The 26,214-nt window shown below is 47.2% G+C and overlaps 1 protein-coding gene across 3 annotated transcripts in view; it reads left to right on the plus strand.

Annotated features, from left to right (window-relative positions):
* HNF1B (HNF1 homeobox B) overlaps nt 1-25,805 on the plus strand; it is a 67,072-nt gene extending 41,267 nt beyond the window's left edge. For 2 of the 3 annotated variants that reach the window (XM_006138617.5, XM_006138619.5), the window contains exons 5-9: nt 4,429-4,592; nt 9,107-9,239; nt 10,054-10,245; nt 14,434-14,552; nt 22,596-25,805. In XM_006138617.5, the coding sequence (XP_006138679.3) occupies nt 4,429-4,592; nt 9,107-9,239; nt 10,054-10,245; nt 14,434-14,552; nt 22,596-22,616 (629 nt within the window). In that variant the 3' untranslated portion in view covers nt 22,617-25,805. Of the gene's footprint in view, nt 1-4,428; nt 4,593-9,106; nt 9,240-10,053; nt 10,262-14,433; nt 14,553-22,595 lie in introns of all 3 variants that reach the window. The other variant, XM_006138618.5, reaches the window with a different exon arrangement.
* The last annotated feature ends 409 nt before the right edge of the window (nt 25,806-26,214 follow it).

Below are 26,214 nucleotides of genomic sequence, written 5' to 3' on the forward strand. Positions count from 1 at the left end.
AAAACATTTGAAATGAAAGTGAAGCGCATTATGAAGCAAAAAGTCTTTTTGAATTATGAACTTCATCTTGAAAATGTCCCAGTGTTTCAATGTCTTGGGGCTTAAGGTTTTTTGTTTTGTTTTTTTGTAAATGATTGTCATCAGTCAAAGCAATTTGGTGAATTTGACATGAATTTGCAAAATATTGTGGGTGACCTGAACCTGGATTTTATGTGTATAAGTATGCATGGGAGAATGTTTGACTGAAAAAAATTTACCTAGGTCTAACTTGGAGCCTTTCAAAGGTGTTTGTAAAACCCTGTCTGGATTCGTGGCAATGAAAGATGATATGTTATCAATATTCATCCCATCTAAAAGCTTGTAGTGGCCTGTGTGGAGGAGTTGGTGGTCCACTGGTAGGTGGGGGCCAAAGGGCCAACTGCCTCACAGCTCTGCCATTTTAGTGGGCCTGGGGTTCCCAGCTGCCACCGCCGCTACTACAGCAGTGGCACCTGGAGACCGAGTACCACGCACTCTTAAGACAGTGAGGGGCAACCTAGATTAATGAGTGAGCCGCATGAGTGGGCCTCCTTCATCTCAGTGGGCTGCAAGATTGTTGTAACCAAGGCAGTTTTGCTGAGAGTGCTTGCGTACCTAGAATTTGCAGGGCGGGTTGATTGAATGTAGCAGCGCTTTTATGGGATGCAGAGGGAGTGCACGGCTCTCTCAGCCGCAATTCTGTGTGCAAGTCAGCATGTACCTCAGTCCCATGTCCTTGCTTTAAGGGTGTGTCACGTTTGTAATACGGGTAGAAGAAAACGACGCGGACGAAAACCAGCAGGATTCGGCAACCCTGGGCACAGGCAACGGCAAACAAAAAGTCTCGTGGGCCACACGTAGAACCCTGCTGGGTTGCAGGTTGCCCAGCTCTGCTCTAAGGGCTGGCTGCCTGTCCCTGTCCCTTCTGGAAGTGTCTATGGGCCCGACTTGGCTGTCAGATCCCCTCGTGGTCTCTCTCCAGTTTCTTGATCCTCTCAGGCCAGGTTTACACTAAAGGGGAAGGTTGAATTGAGATACCCAACCCCAGGTATGGTGTTGGAGTAGACGGACCTTAATTTGAGTTTCCCCTCCGTCTCCACAGTGGGAGGTTTGCTCCTGTTGGCTTCCCTTACTCCTCGCAGGAGAAGGAGTACCAGCACCAACAGGGGTGCCCTCTGAGTTTGATGTAGTGGGTCTTTACTAGACCCGCTAAATCAAACTCCAAAAGATTGATCGTAGCTGTGTCAATCTTCCCCCCTAGTGAAGACATGGTCTTCTGTCTTCACACAATGGCAAGGCCGTTGCATCTCTGCAGCTCATGCTGTATCTGTTTTGTGAACAGGCAGAGGCAGTGAAACCACAGGGCTGTCAGTCCTGTCCCTTTCACAAGCAGTCACTTCATTCTACCAAGAGAGGGCATTAAACCAGCTGGTTATATGTGGTGTTTGACTGTTTATAGTTAATGGCTTTTATGCTGCATTTGTCAAGGTGGCTTTGTAAAGGAGGCCTTTGTTTCCAGTGGGTTTCCTTAGTTAATTATTTGTAATCTGCTGTAGATGCCTTCCCGTGACATACCACAGGTCTTGTGGTTATCAGTGCAGGGGCTTTTTAGACAAATTATGTATACTGACACATTGTGTTAACTTCAGACTGGATCGTTGATGGGTATAGACTGGACGGGCCAGTGGTGCTCTTGGAAGGTGGTAGGGTACATCTACACAGATCTCACCTCAGGACCAGGGCCTGAGATAACAAGACCAAGAGATGAATTAACAGAATGCTCTCACCCTGAGAGATGGCCCACTCTTGGGGAGGGTGTCTAGAACATGCTGGTGAATCTTGCACTGTTGCTGCCTTCTGTCTCTAGGGGGCCAACCTTGCACCAGGACTAGGGTTGCCAGGTGTCTGGTATAGAACTGGACAGGCTGGTATTTTCACCTCCTGTCTAGTAAAAAAATTCAGAAAATACTGGATGCCTAAAATGTCCGGTACTTTCTGATTTTTTCCTGGCCAGGAGACAAAAATCCACGGCTGTCCAGCTCAATATGGAGGCAGCTTGGCAACCCTAGTGCTTACTGGGTTCTGCAGGAGAGCTGTCCGGCTCAGCGCAGGAAGGCAAGATGGCAGGTGGCCGCTGGCAGCCTGTTAGGACCCCAAAGCCTCACCACGTTTTTTAAAGGGGCCACGGTGTTTTTTTTTTGCTCAATAAACTTTTTTCCTGGCATGTTGTTTTTGTTGTTGTTGTTCGGTATTTTTTCCGAAGCCATCTGGCAACCCTAACCCTAAACATTACAATTAAAAATGTTTCTTGACATTAAAACTGGCTGCAGGGGAATCGAAGGTGAGTACTTGGGCTTCTTAGTCCCAAGGCCTGCCATCCAGTCTGCAATTAAATAACAGAAACTGTGACTCCATCAGAAGTGACATTGTTTTTCCATGTGCTCCCCTTGACTAACTTTGGCCTTCTCTGCTGAGGTTGTGTTTGCAACCCATTTGGGGACAGAACTTTGACAGTAAAATAAACGTCAGGGCCTTTGACTCCTCGGTGCATGCCAGCCTGTCAGCTCACATTGTGTACTTTCTCTCTTGTTTCTAGCTTTTACTGTTTCCAAGAGCGGGGAGGGGAGCAGGTTGTAAACATCTGCGGAAAGGTGGCCCTTGTACAAAAGTTCTCCATCAAGAATTTTACAACCTTGAAACGCCTCTCGGCCCAGCAACAAATACACGTTGAACAAAGTGCAATTAGACAGGCTTAAACAGTGTTGTGTATGTTCTGAGCTTTCATTCCTCTGTCACTGATCTAATGCAATACATGGGGTGACTGCAGAGTAGTTGGTAACCTAAAGGAACAGGTGGCGTAAAAGCAAATCCAACTGCAACAAGGGCAGCATATTTTAAAGCAATGTGGCATACATGTGCTCTCTGCGATTTGGTGGCTGGGTTTTTGCATGCAAAATGCTGCATTTCCACTTAGGAACAGCACTTCCATTCACAAATGGTGGGTGGCAAGATACTCACAGTCTGATTTGCACAGGTAAATAATCCTGAAACCCAAATTGCAGGTGCAGTTATGAGGGTCTGGCTGAGGGCACCTTGGAAACTTTGCGCTAAACTGAATTTAGGAAGACGGAGAAACCATTCCCCAATTCTGGCTAAGTGTGTAGCACCAGATTCTGTGCATCCCAAAGTCCAAAATGTTCCCAGACCACTGTAGTCCGACTCTAAGATGGTTATGGAATAACTGTTTACTAGATAGAGGAACATTATGGATGCGAATGAGCAGCCCAGACAGTCCTGTCTTTTTACTTCAGAATTCCTACATCCGTGCCATCAAACAGAGAGGTTTGAAAGCTAATGCTAAGCAAATTAAATTGATTCAAACCAGGTTGGAGAAATTAAACCGAAAACGAACCAAAACCGCTCTGAGACACAGCCTGTAAGTGATACAGAAAACACAAATGAGCAGAACCAAGGCGCAAAAGATTTCAAGTCCTTTTCCCAATGTCTTGCTCCCACTGCTCTTATTGTCAGTCGTCAGAGAGATGAACCATCCCCAAACTTACCCCTGCACTTTCCCTCTGCCCCAAGTAGTGTTGTTAAAAATCATGTAACAGGGTAACTGTGTAACCACAGAAAATCTCAGCGGTTACACGGTTACCCGCGCTGCGGGCTCTGCAGCCTGGCTCCTGGGGAGGTGGCCTTGCTGCGGCAGCAAAACCTCCCCCCATCAGTCAGCCCTTGTCTGCCCGGCTCCGAGCCGCAGCAAAGCCATCTCCCAGGGAGCCAGCTGCATGTAACCAAGACAGTTCACTGATAAGCATCAGCTTGTCTATGAAACGGTTATTCAATTATACTCACCCTTCCCTAGTCCCAAACACAGTAGGTTCAGATGCAATGGAACCTGGTCTTTTCCCAACTCGGTGATGCATGGGTTGGAGATACAGTGTTCTCAGGCTATGGGGAAGATTAAAACTAGGCCCAAAGCAAATTTCTGGCTCTGAAGAGCACCGCCTTTGTGAGCTTTGGAGTGTTAGGAATCTAGACCCTCCTTGAGCCGGTTTCGTGTCGTGCCTATAAAAAAAAACCCCACACCATTAATGAGGTCTGGTGTTTTGGCAAACGCACAAGGGGGACTAGCAACAAGACCATGAACTCTCTTAGCTGCCTGGGTCACAGGTGTCTCTGATAGTACAGTATTGGGAGATTTTGATCCCTGGTGTCATTCATTTTTATTTTATTTTAACTAGACGCCATGATAATGTCCTTTGCCTCTCTCCTGCTGACGGTGGTTTTGCTGCTTTTTTGAACTTGCCGAACATCATGAACGTGCTTTACGACTGTATGGCAGATGAGGGTTATTAAACACTGCCCGTGGCCTTGTTGTTTTTTTTTTTGTTTTTTTTTTTGCAGGAGTCCGATACAGCCAGCAGGGGAACAGTGAGGTCACTTCCTCTTCGACAATCAGTCACCATGGCAACAATGCCATGGTGACCACCAGCCAGTCCGTCCTACAGCAGGTTTCTCCAGCAGGGTTGGACCCGGGCCACAATTTACTCTCCCCTGATGGTAAAATGGTGAGTACACCTGGCCTATTGTAGCTCCAAAGTCGATAAGATAAGAGGGCCCAGCGGGCAAAACAAACAAGACTTTTTTTTTTTTTTTTTTGTAGTTTCACACGAGGAGGCCCATGTTAAACAATGAAGCATTGTAGGGTTAGGGAGGGGGAAGGGGGGGTAAAAAAAAATCCCAGCTGCCATGAGTCAAAGGCATAGCTTTCCCCTGACCAGAGCCTTCCCCGCCAGGTAGGGACGTGTGATGCACATTTTGAACCCAGCCAATAAACCTGACACAAGCTCGTTCTCATTTTATTGATTGAATGCCTTGTAAAGTAGCACAGTGGGTGGATCATTGTTTGTTTTTCGCTGCCGATGACATTTGTGTTGATAAAATGCTCATTCATTATTTTTTCTTCAAGCTTCCAAAGATCTAAGTTTCACCAGGGAAGCCGTTTCTGTACAAGCAAGCCCCTTCCCTTTTGTGCCCCCCTCCCCATAACACACACATGTGTGTTACTATGTGTGTGTAACATACATACACGCACACCACAACACACATAGTAACCTGGTGGCCAATGTGTAATTCTGGTTCTCCTTTGCACCTGGTCCACAGAGGATAGGAATTTACTATAGCTCTAGCTGAGTGGAATTTTTCTGGCCAAAGCTTTTTTGGGGAGGGGCAAAACATACAGATTAGACGACACCAAGACATTTTGCGAATTCACGTCGATTTCACCTCATTGTCTGAACGTCTGAAAAAAAACCTGAATGTGTTTTTTTCCATGTTTCAATTGAAATGACTTTATTTCAAAATGGTGGGAATGAAAAAAAAATGTTTCAACTGGCCCAAAATGAATGTTTTTTCAATTTCAGTTTGAACCAAGTTGGTCCACAATTTAAAAAAAAAACAAACCCTGGCTTTGGTCTGACCTAATTTTTTTAGCATTTTGAAAATGCCAAGCTCTAGTGAAGCTTTTCGATCCAGACATTAGGTTTGGCTCACGGCAAAGATCCATCTGGCTTTTGCAAACAATTCCCTATATTCACATTTCACATGCCCCAAAAGTTTGAGAGACGCATTTCTAAGCAGATCGTGAATAATAATAAAAATGTATCCGGAAAAATAGATGACACATCAGGCATTAAAAATGAAATGGGTAAACTCCAGGAAAAAGGACTGATAAGTAGAACCCTGCGCGGATATCAAACTGGTATTTTCATCTGCACCTGTATCTGCAAAAATGATCGGGTGATATCCACGTTCACTGATGCAGATACAAAGCAGATATCCACGGATTTGCAGGGCTCTACTGATAAAGCACGGTGAGTGTTTCCTTTTAAAAATCAGGAGAGTATTAGTATTAGCCCAAACATGTTATTTATGTTATTGTATTGCAGCAGCACCTGGGATCCTCTTCACAGACAGGTCCACCAACAGGGAGGAGTAAAGGGGCAACTGCCCCAGGGCCTGGCGATTCATAAGGGCCTGGGGCTACCGGCTGCCACTGCTGCTACTGTGTCAGTGGCCAGAGAACTGGGTTCTTTAAATCACCGGGTCTAGGCAGTGCTGAAGCATGGCTCATGCTGTTCCCTGTAAGCTGAGTGCTTGGGTAGCCACCCAGAAGAGATTCAAATGCTACTCAGCTAATTAAGAGAGCGCTCGCAGCACCCACAACCTGTGTTTCTACGGGTGGTGCACATAATATCATTTATTCCGCACATGGATGGAAAAAATGAGAAGAAATGCTTCGGAGTGGGGGAGTGCAGCGTAGTCCAGGCGGCACTCAGAGCTGGCTGCTCCCTTCCTGGATTATGAAGTTGGCCCCCCCATTTTGTCCAGGGGTCCAGCAATTCTGTTGGCCCCCCTGCTCACAGAGAGGCACTATATGATGGCAGTCGCTGTACAAACGTGGAATAATGACCGTCCCTGTCCCGAAGAGTTTAGTCTCCATGTAAGATACGAGACAGCAGGTCCATACAGATAGACTCTCGGAGGAAGCATAATTAGGTGAGATTGGTCAGCATAGTAATAACCAGTGGTCTCTGCAGTCTAGATGCCTCTTACCAAGTTTTCTGAAGCTTTTAGGAAGGATTTGGTGGACGATAATGAGGTAGTTTTGCAGATATTTATAGGCAGCTCCTCCCAAGTGTGAGGGGCCGCATGGGAAAAATGCATGATGGTGCTTGTTTGAAATTTAACAAGTTCCAGTTAAAATGGAACCAATTTTAACCATCCCAGAAATATGCACAGCAGTAAAAGCTTTTACCCAGCTTGACGCTGCAATGCTCAAACAGCCCCATTGAGTGTAGGATGCACAGTACCATCAGCTACATTTATGGTCCTCCATTTAGTTTATTTCTGATCTCCTCAGCAGAGCTAGCTAGTGCTTGCAAGTTATTTAACACAACTATGCTGTGGGTTGTGGTTTCCAGTGAGCAAACCGGTTTCTCTAATATCCCCTATCAAATTAAGAACAGTCAAGGAAGTCATTGCAGCTGAAAGTAACATTTTTTGAGGCACACACTGTTGAACCTATCAGTGCTTTGGGCTTGCCCTAGTTGTATGACTCTTCATTGCCTTTTAGCATCACAGCTATGGAAAACTCACTAGAGGGTTGTTTTAATGATGTGATTTTGAATACTTTCTTGATCACGTGAGCTCTGGCTTGGTTTTTTTTAGATCAAGTTTCTGGTCCTAATCTGAAATTTGAAATTAGCCCAAACTCCATGGTTTTGTGTCTGGTTGTTTGACTAGCTCACCGTCCCCCCCCCCCCCCCGTCCCCCGGTGTGATAGAAGCTGGCCTTCACGAGGAAAATACTGGATAAGAAGATCGGACTCTCATGCTGTGAAATGCGTTGATTTATTTGTTTCAGTTGAAGTTAGGACCATCTCAAGCTCATGTAATACACTTGAGACCAAAATTGTAAAACGGAGACCAAAATTTCACACCTGGGACCCTGAAGTGTCTCCTAAATTCATTAGGGATGTTAAAATGTATTTAATTAAGTAACCATGTAATGGCTGAAAATTTCAGCAGTTACACACAGGTGGCAGTCAGCTCCCATCTGGCCTCCCTCCACCCCATGCTGCTGCCTCTGATACAGAGGCAGCAGTGCCAGAGCAGGTGGCTCCCTGGGAGCTTTCTCATCCCTAAAATCCATACTGAGAAGCCTAAAATATAAGCACCCTGCTTGTTCAGGGGATGGACACCTGCAGTTCTCATCAATGTCTGTGGAATTTGTGGATGTTCAGCTCTGCTGATAACCAGACTGATTTTATTTAGGTATCTGAGTTGTTGGCTGCAGCCACTGGGGCAAAATCCCACCACTGTAGATAAGGAAAGCCACAAACTGGTTAAACAGGGGGAGGCAAGGGGAGAGAGGTGGCACTCCAGCCCAGCTGCTTCCAGTCCCACAGTTACCCGTTCACATCCCTACTATGTACTAGAAAGCTTATTATGATGTCAAGCAGTTGATCTTGTATACCCTGGGCATTACACCAGTACAGTTGTAATGGCTGTAATTGGATCATATTTCTGATCCAGACTGGACCCAATTCAGCTCATTTCAAGCACCCACATGTGAACAATGGGCTGTCCAAAATATCAAGAACTCAATTCAGCAAGATATCCACATAAGCCTGTGTTAAGCACATGAGCATTCCCATTGAAGTCCATGAGACCCTTCACACATGTAAAGTTGGGCATGGACTTAAGTATCTGGCTGAATCGGAGCCTACACGTTGACCAGGTTCATTGAACTAGCAATCCTCCACCAGAGAGCCTGTTTCAGTCGTCTCAGCTGTAGCAATTCAAAAATCGTGAGTCTGGCCCTGCTACAATGATGAAACAGGCTTAAAACATCACATTTTTAAAAATAATACAGGTGGAGTCTGTTCTTTGCCTTCTGTCTTTTAACCTTAGGATTTGAATTTTCCACCTTCCCTTTGTAATCCTGAGGGTGAGAAAGTGATTGGGTTTTTGGTTTGTTTGGTTTTTTAAATGAAAGCCCAGACTTTCCCATAATCACATGACTCCAGAATCTGGTGTTTTAAGAATAAAGCATTAAATACCCACAACATTGCAATGAAATCTCAAGAGTTGGCAACATTTCTGTTTGCTCAGAAAAGACCTGAGCAAAAAGCAGAGTGTTTGCAGTGTGACGTGGGGATCCAAAAGCCAGGCTCCGGTAGACTGATGGGAGCAGGCTTCCTAAAATGCTTCTCACGGTCGCTGTTGTAGTTGGTCACTGAGGCACCTATGAGCCTCAGTCTTCAATCAGGACCTCATTGTGCGAGGCACGGTACAAACACAGAACAAAAAGAAAGTTCCTGCTCCAATTCACGTTAGTTGTGGATTTCCCCAACTGACTGGGTCCCTTTCCACGGGATAATTTTTGTGACCCGGCCCAGTCAGGAATGGAAGGAGTGATTCTGTATGGCCTAGCCACAGTCACTCTAATTTGTCTAGAAGCTGTTTTGTCACCCAGCTCCTGACCCTCATGTCGATCGTTTCTCTTGGTTTCTTGACAGATCTCTGTTTCGGGAGGTGGGCTGCCCCCTGTAAGTACCCTGACCAATATCCACAGCTTGTCCCATCACAACCCACAACAGTCCCAGAACCTCATCATGACCCCGCTCTCTGGCGTCATGGCAATCGCACAAAGTAAGTGCCGTACCGTGGTTTAGTTTGAATACGCTCTTGTTGATTGGGCTTGTATCCCTTCGGGCTGTGGCGTGTTTGCAGGAGTGGCCCGAGGCCGGCTGCGGCAGCTGGCGCCCCAGGCAGAATGCGTGATCAGCGCCCCTGCCTGCACCGCTGTCAATGGCCGTGACGTAATCATCGGGCGCCTCAGGCACCCTGTTACATCATCATCCAGTGCCCCTGGCGCCCCGTTGAAGGCGGTGCCCTAGGCGACCGCCGAGTCGGCCTATACTCACAGACCGCCCCTGCGTGTCTGGCTGTGTCTGAGTATTCCCCCTCCTCTGTTGTTCCAACTGGGTACAGTAGCTTTCTTCACCCCACAGCACTGTGTGGCCATGCCACATGCTATGGTGTTTTGCCACCAAGTTCAGAGGGGATGTAAGCGACTATTTGACTAGGTGTCATGAGTGAAATCCTGATGAGGTCAATGGGAATTTTGCCCTTAAATTCAGTGGGTTCAAGATTTCCCTTTGTGTGTATAGGGGCTAGATCTGACCACCATCTCTGGGCATAAACTCGGAGGAACTCTATTGAAAGTTGTGTATTTGAGAGGGGCATAAGACCCTTTGATTTTCTTTTACTGGGGTCTATTGTACACCCTGCTGTACCGCAGAGAGGGAAGCAGACTGTATAAAGTAGAGCCCTTACGGGTATCGCCAGTGTATGAAGATAAAATTTATCACGATTATTTATTCCATCGGAGCAACTGCCTCCATCCCTGACTCCCCTGGCACTGAAATCGTGACATGTTTTTCATTCTCTTCTGTTCTCACAGGTCTAAATACTTCCCAGGCGCAGAGCGTCCCTGTTATCAACAGTGTTGCCGGAAGTCTGGCAGCTTTACAGCCAGTCCAGTTCTCCCAGCAGCTACACAGTCCCCATCAACAGCCTCTCATGCAGCAGTCACCCGGCCATCTGACACAGCAGCCTTTTATGGCCACAGTGACTCAACTGCAGAATTCACACAGTAAGGATCTTGTCAGGTATTTGTTAAGGCCCAAAGGGAAGGATTTAGCTGCTATTATTATTGCCAATTTTCATAAATAGACATTGAATTAACTTTGCTTTTTCTCCTTCCTGAACTCCTTTTCTCCCCTTCCTGCCTCTTCCACACCCTCCCGCTGGCTGGTTTTGGAGCAGAAGCAAGAGGGTATATGTTCTTCGTGGCCTGGGTCATCTTCCGCTGGTGTTAGGACATCCCCTTTCCAAAGTAGCTTGGTTAATGGGGGAATCAAACACTCCAGCCCTAAAATAGCCAAGTAAAAAGGGTGCACTATGAAAGAACGTTTAATCCTAGCGAGCAGCAGGGGAAAGAAAACTCCAGAGCGTATCCAGAACCCCTTTCAGCATCTCCTAGAACTGGAAGGGACCTCGAGAGGTCATCGAATCCAGTCCCCTGCCCTCATGGCAGGACTGAGCAGCATAGATCATTCCTGACAGGTGTTTGGAGATACTGAAGAACAAAATTAGACACTGATGGAGATTCCACAACCTCCCTAGGCAATTGATTTCAGTGTTTAATGAACCCTGGCAGGTAGGAAGGTTTTCCTAATGAAGAACCTAAAGGGAGCCAACTCCTGGAGATTAGCGCTGCCTGTTGTTACATCCCCTCTTCTCCCATGCTTCCTTAGTACCCTTATTGCTTTTCCTTTAGAACACAGCACACACCTTCCCTTTACATCAGTGGTGGGCAACCTGCGGGCCAAATGCAGCCAATCGGGGTTCTATGTGTAGCCTGCGAGACATTTGGCTTACCGTTGCCCAAACGCAGAGTGGTCAGATTCCACGGGTTTCCATCCACATCGTTTTTTTCCCTACTGGTATTAATAACATGACCCACGTGAAGCAAGCACACGTGAAGTGAGGTGCGTGTTGATTGCACTCAACATTGATTGTGAGAGCCAGGCGCTACTTCTGCATCTAATCGAAGTGCTGCTGTGGTTTAATCAGCGCCCCCTGCAAAATTCTAGGTACGCAAACACAGGCAGCAAAACTAACCTATCCTGGGAGACCATCTTGTTTACGACAATTGCAGCCCACTGAAATTAAGGAGACCCATTCATGTGGCCCACTCACTAGCCTAGGTTGCCCATCGCTGCTCTACATAAACTTAATCCTTCATCCTCAGTCTGCAGGTCCAGGAGCCAAATTCTGCTCTCGATCACAGGTGTCAATCTGAATAATATCAGTGGAGTTACTCTGGATTTACACCAGGAATGTTAAATTTCGATTCACTAATCGAACAGTCAATGGGATTTCCATCGACTGTTCAATTAGTCGAAAAGGACTAGCACGGCGTTTCACCTTTGAAATGCACAAGAGCCCCTGCTGCGGCTCTTGTACATTTCAAAGTGGAAGCACCCACACGGAGCCCCCCGGGGTCAGCGGATTCCCTGCTGACCCTGGGCTCCATGCAGCGTTTCAATCTTTGAAATGTTACAAGAGCCCCAGTGGGAAATCTTGTAGATTTCAAAGTTGGAACGCCGCCACTGTGCCCCTGACCCCTCCCACAGAGCTGGAGCTGGGGGAACCAGCTTTTAAGCCAGCTCCCCCCAGCACACGCTCCTCTTCCCCCCCCCCCCCCCTTGCTGCCTCTTTCTGATGGAGGCAGAAAGGGGGCGGGAAGCAACTAGTTGACTTGTGTGTCAGCTGTCCAATAGCTTTTGCTTATAGGATAGTCAGCTGGTTGATTAGTCGGTTACATCCCTAATTTACACCAGAGCAGAATGGGTTGAAGATCGTCTGTTTGTGATCTCATAATGCTTAGGCTTAGCTGCACTGTGCTGTGTATTGGAGCTGTCCCCGCACCTGCTACAGCCGGGCTGGGGCAGCCCTCCGCCTGCCATTTAACCATAACAGGTTAACCATTCGCATCCTTAGTGCACTGTCCCATCTAGTGGCACCAAGATCACTTACAGAGAAAATAATGAGTCTGCTCTACGGCTTTAGCTGCATGCCACCTGGCTGTTGGCTCATGCACTAAGCTCCGGAGGTCCCAGGTTCAGATATGCCTGTCAGCAATATGTTATCCAAGGACATTTTTGAGTTTTCTTACTGCATTTGATAGGACCAAAGATGCTGTAAACATTGTCATTGGAGTCAGGGGGCCAGGCAGGTGAGGAAAAATAAACAGGTTTCGTTCTGTGGACATTTTGGGAGTCAACGGATGTTAACTTTTTCCCATATGGCTGTATTTATTGGTGGGGGCTTACAAAGGGAATCAGTAGAAGTCCATAGGATTTAGGTGCCTAACTTCTTTAGTCTCCTTCACAATCCTAGACCTTTCCTTTCACCCAGCCCTGGTCTACACTATGACTTTATTTTGAAATAACCCCCCTGAAGTTGAATTTATAAGTGGAGCATCCACACTACCAAGCCCGTTATTTCAAAATAAAGGGTCGCTTAATTCAGAATCTGTACTCCTGCTTTTCATCAGGAGTAACGCTAATTCCGAAATAGTCATTTCAGAATGATGGGAATGGGAATGCTCTGGTGCTGCTATTTCAAAATAACTACTCCACAGAGTAATTCGAACTAATTAGTCCCCAGTACTTCCTGAGGCTCTAAGTCTGAGGTAGCGTGTCCACGTTAATGGAGCCTTCCTTCGACTAATTTCAAGGCTTCCCTGTAGTGTGGACATGCTAGTTCAATTTTGTTAAATCGGGAATTAATAAGTTGAATTTAGTAATTTCAAAATAATTTCCTCATGTAGATATGACCTAATGATCTTTGCACTTTGTGGATGAACTGAAAACGTAGGTATGTGTGGGAGGATGAACTACCCTTATGTTCTGCAAATGCTGGCTTTGTTTTCCTGTTGATTTTTTTCAGTTGAACTTTTCTCGTATTGTAGTTCTACAAACAATAATTTTCACATTTGTGCCCTATTCGTTACAATCTCATGAACATTTCAAAAAAACCCTTATGATCCAAATTAGCGCGAGAAATCTTCTGTGTTCAGGGTTTATGTCCCTACATTATTGGGGAATCATGTTCTGTAAGATGTCTAAATATACAAACAATACATGTTTGGCCAACTGAGGGGAAGACTCTTTCAATTCTCCTTGGCCAGCAGATGGGTGATTATAGCAGCAACAGATGGAATATCTTGCTAATCATGAAAGCTGGTCAGAAAATGGAGGTGTGTGTTTTCCACAGAAAATATGGATTTTCAGCAAAATATTTTGTCTAAATTCTAAAATATGTAGATTATTAAATGCACTGTGGTGCCTCATGAGTGCTGTAGTTCTGGAACCTCATGCTTCCATTCTTCTCTCCACTAGAGTCCCTGCTTAGACTACATCTCCCAGGATGCATTGTGGTCTCCTTGGGATGAAGGGAGACAGCCTGTCATGTCAGTCATATAATAATAGTAGTGCATCATGGGAAATGAAATTTGTCTGGAGAGACCAGCTATAGAGAAGTATTAAAGCATGGGGAACCTGAATTAGGACCTCCTATGAGGCACTGCAGTAGCATTTCACAACTGAAATATTTCTGTTTGGGGAGTCTACTATTTGATGAAAAATCAAATTTTTCTGCAGAGAGCAGACTTATTTTTTTTAAATTAGTTGAAAACCCAATTTTCTGTCAGTTTTTGACAAGCCCTTCCACACATCCAACCAGAGTTCAAGAATTTTTTTTTAAACCTTTTTTTCTGGCTGAGGAGAAATAGATGGGAATTTGCTTCACGCTTTTCAGATGGACAAAGAGCTTGCTTCTTAACGATCATGATGCATTCCATTCCCAGTCAGCCTGGGAAATAAAACTCCTGTTCACTTCATCTAGGAGTTTTATTTGCACTGCCTCCCAGCACCCTTATCCAGCGCGCTGGCCCCCTTTTTTTTTGTTGTTGTTGCTTGTGCATTTGGTTCTCCAGCATGATGGCCTCTCAGAAAGTGGCTTGAGGGTCGACACCCGTTTGATCAAACCAGGCCATCTTAATCCTTAATCTCCCCTTGTGTGCACGCTGCTGGGGAGAAATCAGGTGGATCCTCCAGAGCACTAAATCGGACACAGACCACATCTCAGTGTCTTATCTTGATATTTGTAAAAACAAATGTGTTTGAAACCTTTTGGCTTGACTGTTTTGCATCTGCATGAAGACTACAGCTGGCATTTATAGGATTGCTGTCTGTCTCCTTTATTTTCATAGTGTATGCACACAAGCCGGAGCCTCCCCAGTATTCCCACACTTCCCGGTTTCCATCGGCCATGGTGGTCACAGATACCAGCAGCATCAGTACATTAACCAATATGTCTTCCAATAAACAGGTAATGGTGCATACTGGGAAAGCGGGGTACGTTCTGTGTGAATGGTTCAGGGTGAACGTCCCTGGTATACCTGCTACTGCTAAAGGAAGTTTAAGCCAATACTCTTGGTGGTGCATAGACCCAGTCAGAGGCGAATGGTGATGGGAGGGGTCCAGAGAACCACTGGTCACGTGACTCCCCTCAGCTGGAGAAAGGGCTGGGAAAAGCCCGCTCTGCTCTAGGCCCCGCCTCTCCCTGCCCCTGCTCTGCCCCCACCCCACCCTTGCTCTGCTCCTGCCCTGCCTCTTTCCCCACCTGAGGTGGCCCAGAGGACTAGCAGGGCAGGGGGGCCAGCACCAGCAGCGGGGGTCAGACCTCCACCCTGCACTCATTGGCATTGGCTGGGGAAGCAGAGCAACATGGCCCCCAGCTCACTCAGCTCCCACAGCCACATTGTTCTGTTTCCTGCCTGGAAGTGTGGGGTCAGTCCTGCCTCTCCCCAGAGCAGCATGCCGGGAGCACAGCAAGCTGGGGCCACCAAGCTCCGCTTCCCCCCACCCTGCCGCTTGTCCTAACAGCTCTAAAGCAGAAACAGAAGGGGAGGGAGTCCCAGAAGGAGTGGCTGGGCTCCCTGCCCCAGAAATGAGCTGCAAGCCCCAACCCCTCGGGGAAGGGGGCAAACTGTCAGCTCAAGCAGTGGCCTGGGAAAGCGGGGCCCTTGCCACAGCACTAATGAGATATTTTTAAAACGAATTTTAAACTAAGGTCCTGTCGACTAACACGGTAAATTCAGGAACTGACTCTCTAGACCTGGGGTTGAAAAATGCCTGTTAAATGGCTTCTTTACCACTTGAATGGCTCTTTCACAGGTTCAGTGTGCTGCTCACAGGTCTGGCCGACCTTTTCAGTTTCAAGTTAACTAGATCCTCTCCGGAGGAAGCAGAGCCACAGAACAGAGATAGGAAGAGGCAGGTGGGTGGACATTAAGACCCAAGTGTTCGGGTGCCCTGCGCAGTTGTGTATTCTGTGTGTGGGTAAGGACGGCTCCAGGAGGGAGGAAATACTTTTTATTGATTCAGTTCCTGGTGGTAAAAGAACAACACCGAGCTTTTCTCCAGGTCTGGGGAAGGGACTCAGAATGTCACAGCTAAATACAAGGTGGAACAGATTGTTTAGCACAAGTAGTTAACACGTTGATTTTAAGATGGGATGGGCAAGCGCCAGCCCGTGAGCCGGATCCAGTCCACCAGGGTTAGCCCCTGGCAGGCCCCCACTGCTATATTTACCTGCATCTCCGCAGATCTGGACGATCACAGCTCTGGTGGCCATGGGTCACCGTTCCCAGCCAATGGCAGCTGTGGGAAGTGGTGTCCCGGTCAGCGCCACTTCCCGCCGCTCCCATTGGCCGAGAACAGCAATTCGCAGCCAATGGAAGCTGCCATAGCCCATACCTGTGGAGGCAGAGGTCAATATACCGCCGGCGGCCCACAGGGGCTAATCCTGGCAAACAGCTGCCGTGTTATTGGCCGCCTTTGTTCCAAGACCATTCATGATGAACTGGTCCATTAGCACCCTGGTAGTCATAGACAAAAAGGGAGATCAGTGGGTTACAGATTGTTGTAATAAGCCATAAATCCAGTGTCTTTACAAAGGCCATGATTTTTAGTGTCTAGCAAAATTTGGGAATTTAAGCTCCTAGCCTCACCTTTTGAAGGTGGTGTGCACGGCAAAGTCAATGGACCAATTCATCTCTGACATCACCCCATCAAAGTCAACTTACCTTCCATCATTCAAAATGACTTTTTACTGCTTCGGCGTCATCTACAGTTAACTGAGAATGGCAGCAAACGGTTACACTGAGATGCTGTTTCCACACTGCAAGCGACACAAGCCGGCATAACCGTCTAGAGTCACCAGCGGAAACTAGATCAGAAGCTGGGACCACGGCCCTCAGCTTGTGTGTTTCGGCATCGCTCTACCGAAGGGATTGGGCCATAGCGCCCCCTGCTGGTGAAAACTGTCCCAGACCTAGTGACGTCAATACAGCTAGGCTAATTTATACCAGCTGTCAGGGCCATTGGTGAAGAAGGACACTGGGGGCCACTGGCCAAATGACCAGCCACGACTCCTCCCCGTGCTGCCTCTACCTCCCTTCCCACCTCTTCTCCACCCCTGCGCCAGCCCTTCGCCTTAGCCTCCTCCCCTGAGCGATGTGACCCGAGGCACTAGAAGCGGGGAGCCTGGCTCCCTCAGCAGGGGTCGGGCTCCCCCACACTCATCAGCAGCAGCTGAGGGAAGCAGAGCAATGTGGCTCTGTTCCCCCCAGCTCGTGGCTGCGTCACTCCACTTCCCGCTACCAGTGAGCGTAGTGATGGACCCCCCCGACCAGGTAACGCGGCCGGGAGCCGGGGGAGTAGAGTCGCATTGCTCCACTTCCCCCTGCTGCTGCCAATGAGTGCCGGGGGGAAACCACCTCCTGCAGTGCGTGCCAAGCCCTCCATTATTCCCCTGGGCTGCCCAGAGGCTCTGGCCCCTTGTCCCTCCCATCCACAAGGTTTGGAGGGTCACATGCCCACTCAGTCCCCCCTCACGCATCACCCCTGCCAGCTATAAATCTGGTCCCTACCCCTAAATCTTTATAGGTGACTCACCTACGCTGCTGTCAGTTTGGCGTGTTAGGGCTTTCATTTTTAGTGTCCAAACAATAACCCTTTTTAAAAAAAAAAAACCAATCTGCTCTGAGGGCAGTGGGAAATATGTGGCCCTTATCGATTGCTAGATAAATAGGAGACAACCTTGAACTTGCATCCAGATAAACTTTTTTTTTTTTTTGCTAAGCTTTGATGGTGGGAACTGAAAAATCTCTGCCACAAATGCACAGCAAATAATGCCTGGAACTGCTGCGCAGGTTCATTTCCACGGATGTCCTTACAATGTCCCTGCGAGGGTGGCACACGGAAGACCCTGCCACCATGGAAAACTGAGAAGCAGTGGGATCATGTACGACCAAGTACAATGACCCAGCCGCATGGCTGGTGTCCACTGACGCAGCTCCAGTGGAGTCAGTGGGCCGGATCGCCCAGGGGTGCCGTGTGGCAGAGTTCCTTTGAAGTCAGGGGCGATGTACTTAGCGCTAGCGGACGATCTGGCCCCATGTGTGGGACCCGCCACAGACCCGTTCTCTCACAAAATGGGAGGTGAAAGTGTCATTCCAAATCCCAGTGCCCTGCGACTCCTGTCAGGTTTCCCACTCTTTGTAGTGAGCAGGGAAAACATTTATCTGTGCCCACAAATCTCAATCAGTCGGGCAATCGGGCGCATCAGCACTCCTAGGGAATACCATTTCCTTTGAAAGGCTTTATCAATCCATCTGGTGTGCGCTCAGCCCTAACGTCTCTCTTGATTAATTACTCTGGCTTACCCCGCGTTGACTTTGATGCTTGCCTGCTGAAACAAGCCCTCTGAATACAGGAAATGTTCTTTTAATCAAAATCGCGCTTGCTGCTCCCCGTTAGCAGGCCTGTCATGGAGCCTAATGGTGGCTTATGCCCTTTGTTGGAGAGAATGATCAGCCTACCTTGAAGCATGGCTGGCCAAGATAATCAAATCGCTTTCTTCCCTCCCTTCCCCCTACACACTCTCACTCTTTTAAATGTACTCTTGATTTAGCCAGTGCAAACTAAGTGCTGAGCGCAATAAGCGAATACCGTGTTACCCACCCGAGCACCTGATCTGCAAATTGTACTGAGCATAGCATGAAATTTATCTCTGTGCACAGGCCCGGCACCAGCCAAATAGTGCCAGGAGACCGTCTTGGTGGTGATCATCTTGGTTAGGACAATCTTGCAGCCCACTGAGACGAAGGAAGGTCACTTGTGTGGCTCACTCACTAGCCTAGGTTGCCCATCACTGAGCTAAAGTGATGCAAAGGACTGTGCATTGGAATGAATTTCACTCCCAGCAGCTCAGTAGTAAGTGTCCAGGGCCGCTGCATAGAGAGGCTTGCTCTTCTATGATCCGTTCTGCAAATACCATCTAAGCGTTAAGGGCACAGGCAAGAAATACTTTTCATCTCTATCCCAGATTTTTCTTTTTTCCTTTTTTACTGCTTTTAGCAAGAGCCGAGCAGAATTCTGAAGAAAAGACAGTAAGGGACGGTTCCAAAGTCCTTTTCATAGAGGTGGGCTTTGAATCCGGCCCAAAGATCCCAGCGGATCACTTGGAAATTTTACTCTATTTTGACACACACAAAAAGCCAGAAGGTTTCTTCCTTCCTCCCTTCCTTCCTCCCTCTCACTTAAAAAATCTTTCCTGATCTCATCCAGCCTCAAACAGGTTGCTAACTGGATTTTCTGCTCTGTGTGTTCAGAAGGATAGGACCGCTGATGGTGAAAACCGAATGCTGGTGGTTCCCCGTGGTCACGTTCCCATGTGCAGGGAGACAGCCCCGTGCATTTAAGCTGAGTGTAACGCAGCTGGGCAGCCAGCCACAGCAGAATGTCCAAGACAGCTGGGCCATCTCGTCCCGGCACAGACACGGCAATGAGAACTGAAGCCAGCACCTTCATCGCCAAGGCCCAGGAGAATAGTCAGTAGGAGGTACTTGCTGCTGATTGATCAGATTGACCATTCCAGCCAGTAGTGGACAACGGCGCATGAAAGCAGTAGCTTAACTAGGTCAGAGGAGGCACCTACCACTTTCTTGGAAGCTACTTTGTGGAGGTGTGCGGAGAGGGGGCTTATAATACCTTGTGAGGATGGGCTGCTGCAAGAGGAAGAAAATCGGGGCAAAAGAAGAAACATATTTCGAAGGAGTTCAGCGTGTGTGTAGAGGAGCAAGAAGAGAGCATGCCCCTGATGGTCTCCACTCCTGTTAAATGCCACTATTTGGACTTAATCAGACTGGAGAATCTATATGGTTTGACCAACCAATAACAATGAAAGGAAAATCTCTGAAAATGCCCAATGCAAACTCTTCTATAAGATTTAACCACATTTTGAAGGAGAGGTTTCATGTGAACCCTCTCTTCCCTCACCTCACCTCTCACTGCCACCTTCCAGCTCAGCAGCAGTGGGGATTATCTGTGTAGCTTGTTGGCTGGCTTGGTCCTCCCAGCTACCCTGTGGCCCTCCCTCTCCTGCTGGATGGGCCAGTTGCTGTGATCTCTCCCCATCCTGCTGGAAAGCAGGAAGAGGAACACGGCCAGAGTCTCCTTGCTCAACAGTCCAGAATGCTGAGCTTTGGGCCGAGCTCCCCAGCATCAGCTCTGAGCACTGGGCTGTAGATCTCTTATCAGATGTTTATGTTTAGACTTGGAAGGGGCAAATAACTCCCAGTTCCTTTGACAACACTTAAGGCCAAGCAGCCATTTTATTGCATTAGCAAACATCTGATAGCCGTGAGGCACATCCCTAAAGACATGTCATAGAGGCCTCCTGGCGGCTCCTTATCTCCCTGTTATGATGTTTGTTGATCGGCAAGGTCACCCCAGGCTTTCTCCATCTCCACCTAAAATCTGAAAACTAAAGAACTGAGTAGGCGAGATGAGAGGGGCTGGAGAGTGAAGGATCATGGAATCTACAGGTGGGAAGTAATTGACGAGGGCTCCCAAAACCAGAGGGACATCCACGGCTCTGCTGTGTCCCTCCTGCCCTTGCTCGAGAGAGTCTTGGTGCGTATACTCTCAACTCTCGTGCCTCTGGAGCAATGCTTCCTCTAATCTTTTCCATCTGTGTGCGGATTTTTTCCATCCATGGGCGGAATACATTTGCATGTGCATGTGCGGATGTGCACCACCAGTAGGAACAACAAACCCAGTGGTGGGCGCTCTGCTAATCAGCTGGGCGGCAGTGGAATCTCTTCTGAGTGGCCGCACACGTGCACAGCTTACTGGAAATGTGGCTTTGGAGCCTCTCTTGAAATACAGGTGCACCTTGTCTAGCGTGGGGCTGGAGAGGTGAGAAGAGGTTAGGCTTTGTGAAGCCCGGTGAGAAAAGAAACACGGAGGGGCATGTTATACACAGTGGCTTCTCTTCTCATGCCAAGCATTTTCAAATAAAATCCGTGCTGGTGAGAGAAACCAGAGACTGGATCCCCCTGTGTAGCCACAAAACACAGCAGCAGCAGCAAAGTGAGCCTCTCCTATGCTTCCCAGCCAACACGCTTCACCCCTGATCTGGAAGGACGACCTTTAGGGGCCCACAGTGAGTTCCACTCCCTGCTGAGCATGGCAGTTAGGTAGCCCCAGTAGTGTAGATCAGTGTTTCTCAACCTTTTTTTTATTAAGTACCCCCTTTACAAAAAATTATAAGTACCTCCCTACCTACAGTTTTCAGACACACAAAATGTTTTTCTACCATTGCAACGCATTTGTTTAAACAACTTAATCGTAAAACTTAAAACAAAGCTCTGTAAAATTTAAAACAAAAATTCAGTTTTCTTCAAATTTCAGTTGTGTTAACTTACCCCCCAGACTTCTCTCGAGTACTGCTAAGGGTACTCATACCACTGGTTGAGCAACACTGGCGTAGGTGGTGTGATGTGGACACCGAACTAGAAGGCATGGAGGCCTAGCAAGTTAGAAGCCTAAATATTGTGGGGATCTGAGTTTGAGAGCCTCGGCTCATTGTATATAGGTCACGAAAAAGCCATCAGAGGGTAATAACTCCTAGCCTGTAACACAAGCTGCCCCCAAGCAACTGTTAATTCGTGTGAGTGCATTTACTCGGCAGGTTTCCATACGCTTCGCTGATCTTGGCAGCATTACAAAGTTGAATGAACTGGTCTTGAAGCAATTTCTCCCATAGGCTGGACACACATGGCCTCCCCCCTCCCTTTTTTTTCAATATCTGGTATGAAAACTATTTTCCCCACTATGTTCCCCATGGCAGTTCTCAAGACCTGGGGCATGATCTAACATCCACCAACTTCAGTGGGTATTAGACAAGGCCCCAATCAATATCCTCAACCACCAAGTCAGCTGACAGGATTGGATGTGTAAAAATCTAAATGCTATAGGCCCAGTCTGCAACCTTGGAATATTTCCTCTTCAATTCATTGGGGCTATTGGGAATTTATATAGACAGGGCTCGACAAATAATACAATCTACTCGCCCGTGGTGAGTAAATTGTAACCCAGAAGAGCCAGGTTTGGGCGATCTGTGCATGCGCAGATTGCCAGACAGCGCAGCTGGCGAGCGGGCCTTGCTGCGGTTCGGTGAGCCCTGCATATAGACAGGACTGATCACTGTGATCCAGATCCTTTAGGTGACTCTTTCATTTTAAGGGGAATTGGGTGCCTGAATACTTGAGGGTCTCAGCCTAGGTCAATAAAAAGACCTACTTGGATAGGATACTGCAGGTTGTACCTTCCTATACCGGGACTCTCTGGTCCAGCAACATCCTCAGATGTTCCTAGACCAGACAGCCCCAATGCTGGGAGCCTAGTGACAGGAGGGCTAGTGGCTAAGAGCCCTGCCTGGCTGGGAGCCCAGCAGCTGGGACACTGGCCAGGGCCGGATCCAAAGGCAGCTGCAGTACATCCAAGGTTGGTGGCTGGCAGCCTGGGTGCAGCTGGAGCTGGTGCCTGGCAGTGAGGCTGGGGCCAACGTCCAGCAGCGTAGCCAGGGCTGGCGTTGGAGATGGAGCAACGCCCAGGCCAGAGGCAGGGGCCGGCCATGCCGGAAGTAGAGCCAGGGGCAGGGAGGGATGGCAGGCAGCAGGTGGCAGGGTACCTTCCCCGTTCCAGCAAATTCCCTCGTTTGGGATCAGTGAGGTCCCAAGGGTGCTAGAGCCGGGAGGTCCAACCTGTAGCAGAAATCCGTGGAGTTGAGGTGGCTTGGCACATTGAAACCCTAGTGCAGGACAGAATGTTCTTCTCCCATAGCATTATGGAAGGAAACGCAGAATACAAATCAGTGTATCACACTGAACGTTTTACGAACACCTGAAAGTTCTATCCTGAGTGTCATAAAATCATCCAGGTCCAATGACTCCACTTCTGCACATTGCAACATTTTTCTCTGTGCTCTCTAACTTACGCATCTTGCTTCCTTCCATCCCAGTGTCCCCTGCAAGCCTGGTGATGTTCCACACCTCATTTATTCTTCACCTAGCAACAGGAACTTATTTTCGACAACATCACGCCGGTAACCAACAAAGTCTGAGGGTTGTTGCCATAGTGACGCTCAGCCAGCTTGTCTAGTGCCATAGCGAGAAGCCCATTAACCTGAGAAAGAGCTGGCGTTTCAAGACGAATAGCCACCCTTCTGTGACTTGACGGGACCGAAGTGCCTCCTTCCAGAGACTGTGCTTTTCCATTTCCTTCACGCAGTATTTCCAAGAGATGTCTTGAGGATTTTAAGTATTTGCCTTCAAGAGGGCACTGGCTCTCGGGAGAAAATAAGAACAAAATGTACTACTGACTGGCAGAAGAGGATGACGGAGATCAAAAATATTTAAGTTATATTCCTTCCCCAAACAGACTGATGAGACTGGGATCTGTTACTTGGAGTTTGGAGGAAGGAATCTCATGTGCTGTTGAACTGAGCCAATTAAATTGTATATATAGCTAAACTTCTCTCCTCTCCAACCCTTCCATCTCCATCTATGCCTAGAGAGCTATATTAAAGAAGTAAATTTTGTCCAATGGATGTAAACTACTGTAATTAAGTGCAATTTCCCCACCTGTATATATTGCCAACAATTTTCTTATTTCTCGTTTTGTAAAGGTCAGATCTGAAGGTTTTTCTTTTTTTTTTTCTTTTTAACAAAATCACGAGGAAACATCTGGGCCTAGTCGATGGCTGTCAACCAGTGAGGACAGATACAAGCTCACCCTTCATGCAGGTGCCACTAAAGGCTGATAAACTGTGCTCTGGCCAATAGTCCAAACCAATATGAACTCAAATTTAGGGAAGGACCAAGAATGAAATTCACGACCCAGTGGCCAACTACCCAGCGACCATGAAACGTCCCATCCATCTGGCAGCTAGTGCCAATATGCAGATCTAAAAAATGTATGTTATTCGCTGACACGTAGACGTTTTGAGTGAGAATGATCAGGGGCAAGGGAAGAGGTCCTAGTGGAATTAAAACATGGACTTTTTTGGGAGTTTTCAGCTTACAGGTGTGGGGAGTTTTCCAAGTGTGCCTGTAGCATTTGCAGCCATGTATCTGAATGGGCTGGTAACAACACTTTTTAGTTGGATCTTTCTACACCTCCAAAGGGGTTCGGTGAATCCCTGATCTTCTTTCCAGGTGGGGAGGAGAGAAGTGAAATCCTTCCTGTCATCCTGGGAAGTGAAAAGGGATTTGGTGCCTCATATCACCTGGTTTCCTGCCCAATAAGATTTGTAAGTAACCCTAAGTTATTTACAATGATCTGGCATTGTAAGTAACTGCAGAGCTATCCCTGTTGTGTCTCCCTCACAAATAAGCAAGCCATGCCCCTAGTACTGATGCCACTTCCTAGCCAGTTGCTGGCTTTCCTTCCTCGGCAGGTGGACAAAATCTCTCTAGTGCCAGAATTTGGAGTGTTTCATGCTGACAGCCAGACACATAACCACTAAGGGCCTCTTTGTCATACTCTCACTCAGACTGCGTAGAGTCTTGCACAAATAACAGTCCTTTTGAATGCAACAGGACTCGCCGTGTGAGGTACTTTGTAGTCCGCTGTGGATAAAAGCATCACAATCTGGCCGTAACCCAGAAATGTACGTGTTGGAAAATGACTATCAAGGGGCTGTGATGGCTATGAGTGCGTATTTCCGTTGATGCACTGGCACAGATGCTGGGCCGGACGGTTCTTTACTTGTTGGCTTTTGAGGTATTTGCGAATGAGATCCTGGAAGAGGAGAGAATTATTAAGCAAGAGGCTCATTGGTAGCTACAGGTTGAACCCCTTTAGTCTGGCACGGTTGGGCCTGCCCGGTGTCGAACCAGAGAATTTGCCGAACCACAGGAGGTCAATATTGTCGAGCAGCATTACCGACACTTCCACTGCTGACTGGGCTTGTGGAAGACATTTAGGGGTAAGTTAGAGCTAACAGCACAGAACACAGACACAGGACTCGTGGCTGTAAACAAACTTTATGGGACCACAGGAAACTTGGCCACAGCCATGATAAGTGGACATCCGGCTAACTGAAATCATGCCGGACTATAGATATTGCTGGACCAGAGAGTGCTGAATTAGAGAGGCTCAACCTATACCAGTTTTCTCCTCCTCCCACCCCGCTCCCATTCCAAATTCTAACTTTGCTTCCTTTGCAATCAGTAACAAAAAGTTAATGAACATCAGAATTAAGGCCCTAAGAAAGGTGACCAAATGATTACGGGTAGCCAGTAGGGGATGCACAAATAACTTCTTCCCTGTCCTCTACACTTCCAAATTTGGGGGGAACTAGAACTCCTGTTTCTCCATCCTGCCAACAACTCTAGAATGTAAGTCAGACAGCTAACATCTCCCCTGCCTGTAGCTGCTATAAGACGACAAGGGAGACTGAGGCAGACTCTCAACTGTTATCAATCGACATTGCTCTATTGAAGTCAGTGGAGCAACACTTGATTTACACTAAGGCTCCAGTGTAAAATTTTCAAAAGTGCCTCAATCCAATTTTCAAAGGGATTTAAGAGCCTATCTCCTTTCAGTGAGACTTAGACTCCTAAATGCCTAAATCACTCGCAAATGGGAAAGGCTCCTAAATCACTTAGACACAGCTGAATTTGTAGTGCCTTAATTCCCAACTCCGTGAGCAATGAAAATGGGTAAAGCTCAGTCGTGTCTCCCCGCAAACAGAAAGATCAATGCTAAATATAAAAGCAGCAGTTTCTCCTTTTGAGGCGGGGACCATCTTTGACTCTGTACAGTGCCTAGTACAGTGGAGTCCCAGTGTTTATTGGGATTAGTAGGAATTACTGGATGACAAGTAATAAATCATTATGAACTGGAAAGCAATCTTTGGAATGAAATTTAATTTGATGTATATCATAATTAAATACCATTTTTTTTTGGTTCTCTGTCGGTGTGTGATGTATACCGAAAACACAGGTAATACTGTATTAATAGCCTCATCTCTTCATGGACAAGAACAAGATGAATTGAAATGATTGCCAAGTAATTCTAGGGTAGAGGTGTCATAAGCATAAGGTGCGCTTATGAGTACTTGTAATGGCCATTGCTGTATTACAGACGTTGATTCAACAGGCTATGTGGAAAGCAGAAAGTCTTCGCGTCAAAGAATAAAAACAAATTGTTTGCCTCTCTCTTGAAATATTGATCTTGATTTCCAATTGGCCAGATTTAATAAGTCAAATATTTCATAGTCACATCATGGAATTAACTTGAGAAAGAAATGGGATCCAGAGGTAACATTTGTTTTCATGCTTGTTCATTTCTTTCAGCTTTATGCTTCCCAACTCCTGACTGGAGAGGATGCAGAAACATTTCACAAGAAAAATTCTCGTTTATAGACGTGTTTCTGCTTCAGGCTAGCTAGAATCAAGGAAGACCAGAAATCTCCCAAGAAAACCATTGCCTCTAGATTCTGAGCCTGATTTTCTTAAACAGGTTCAGACTGACAAATTTCAGCTAAGTGCCCAAACTAAGGGTATGTCTACACTTCAGTGCTATTTCAAATTAACTTAATTAGAAATAGTTAATTCGAATTAAGCTAATTCGAA

Source organism: Pelodiscus sinensis, chromosome 21, assembly GCF_052426305.1.
Source record: "Pelodiscus sinensis isolate ZL-2025 chromosome 21, ASM5242630v1, whole genome shotgun sequence".
Classification (NCBI taxonomy): Eukaryota; Metazoa; Chordata; order Testudines; family Trionychidae; genus Pelodiscus; species Pelodiscus sinensis.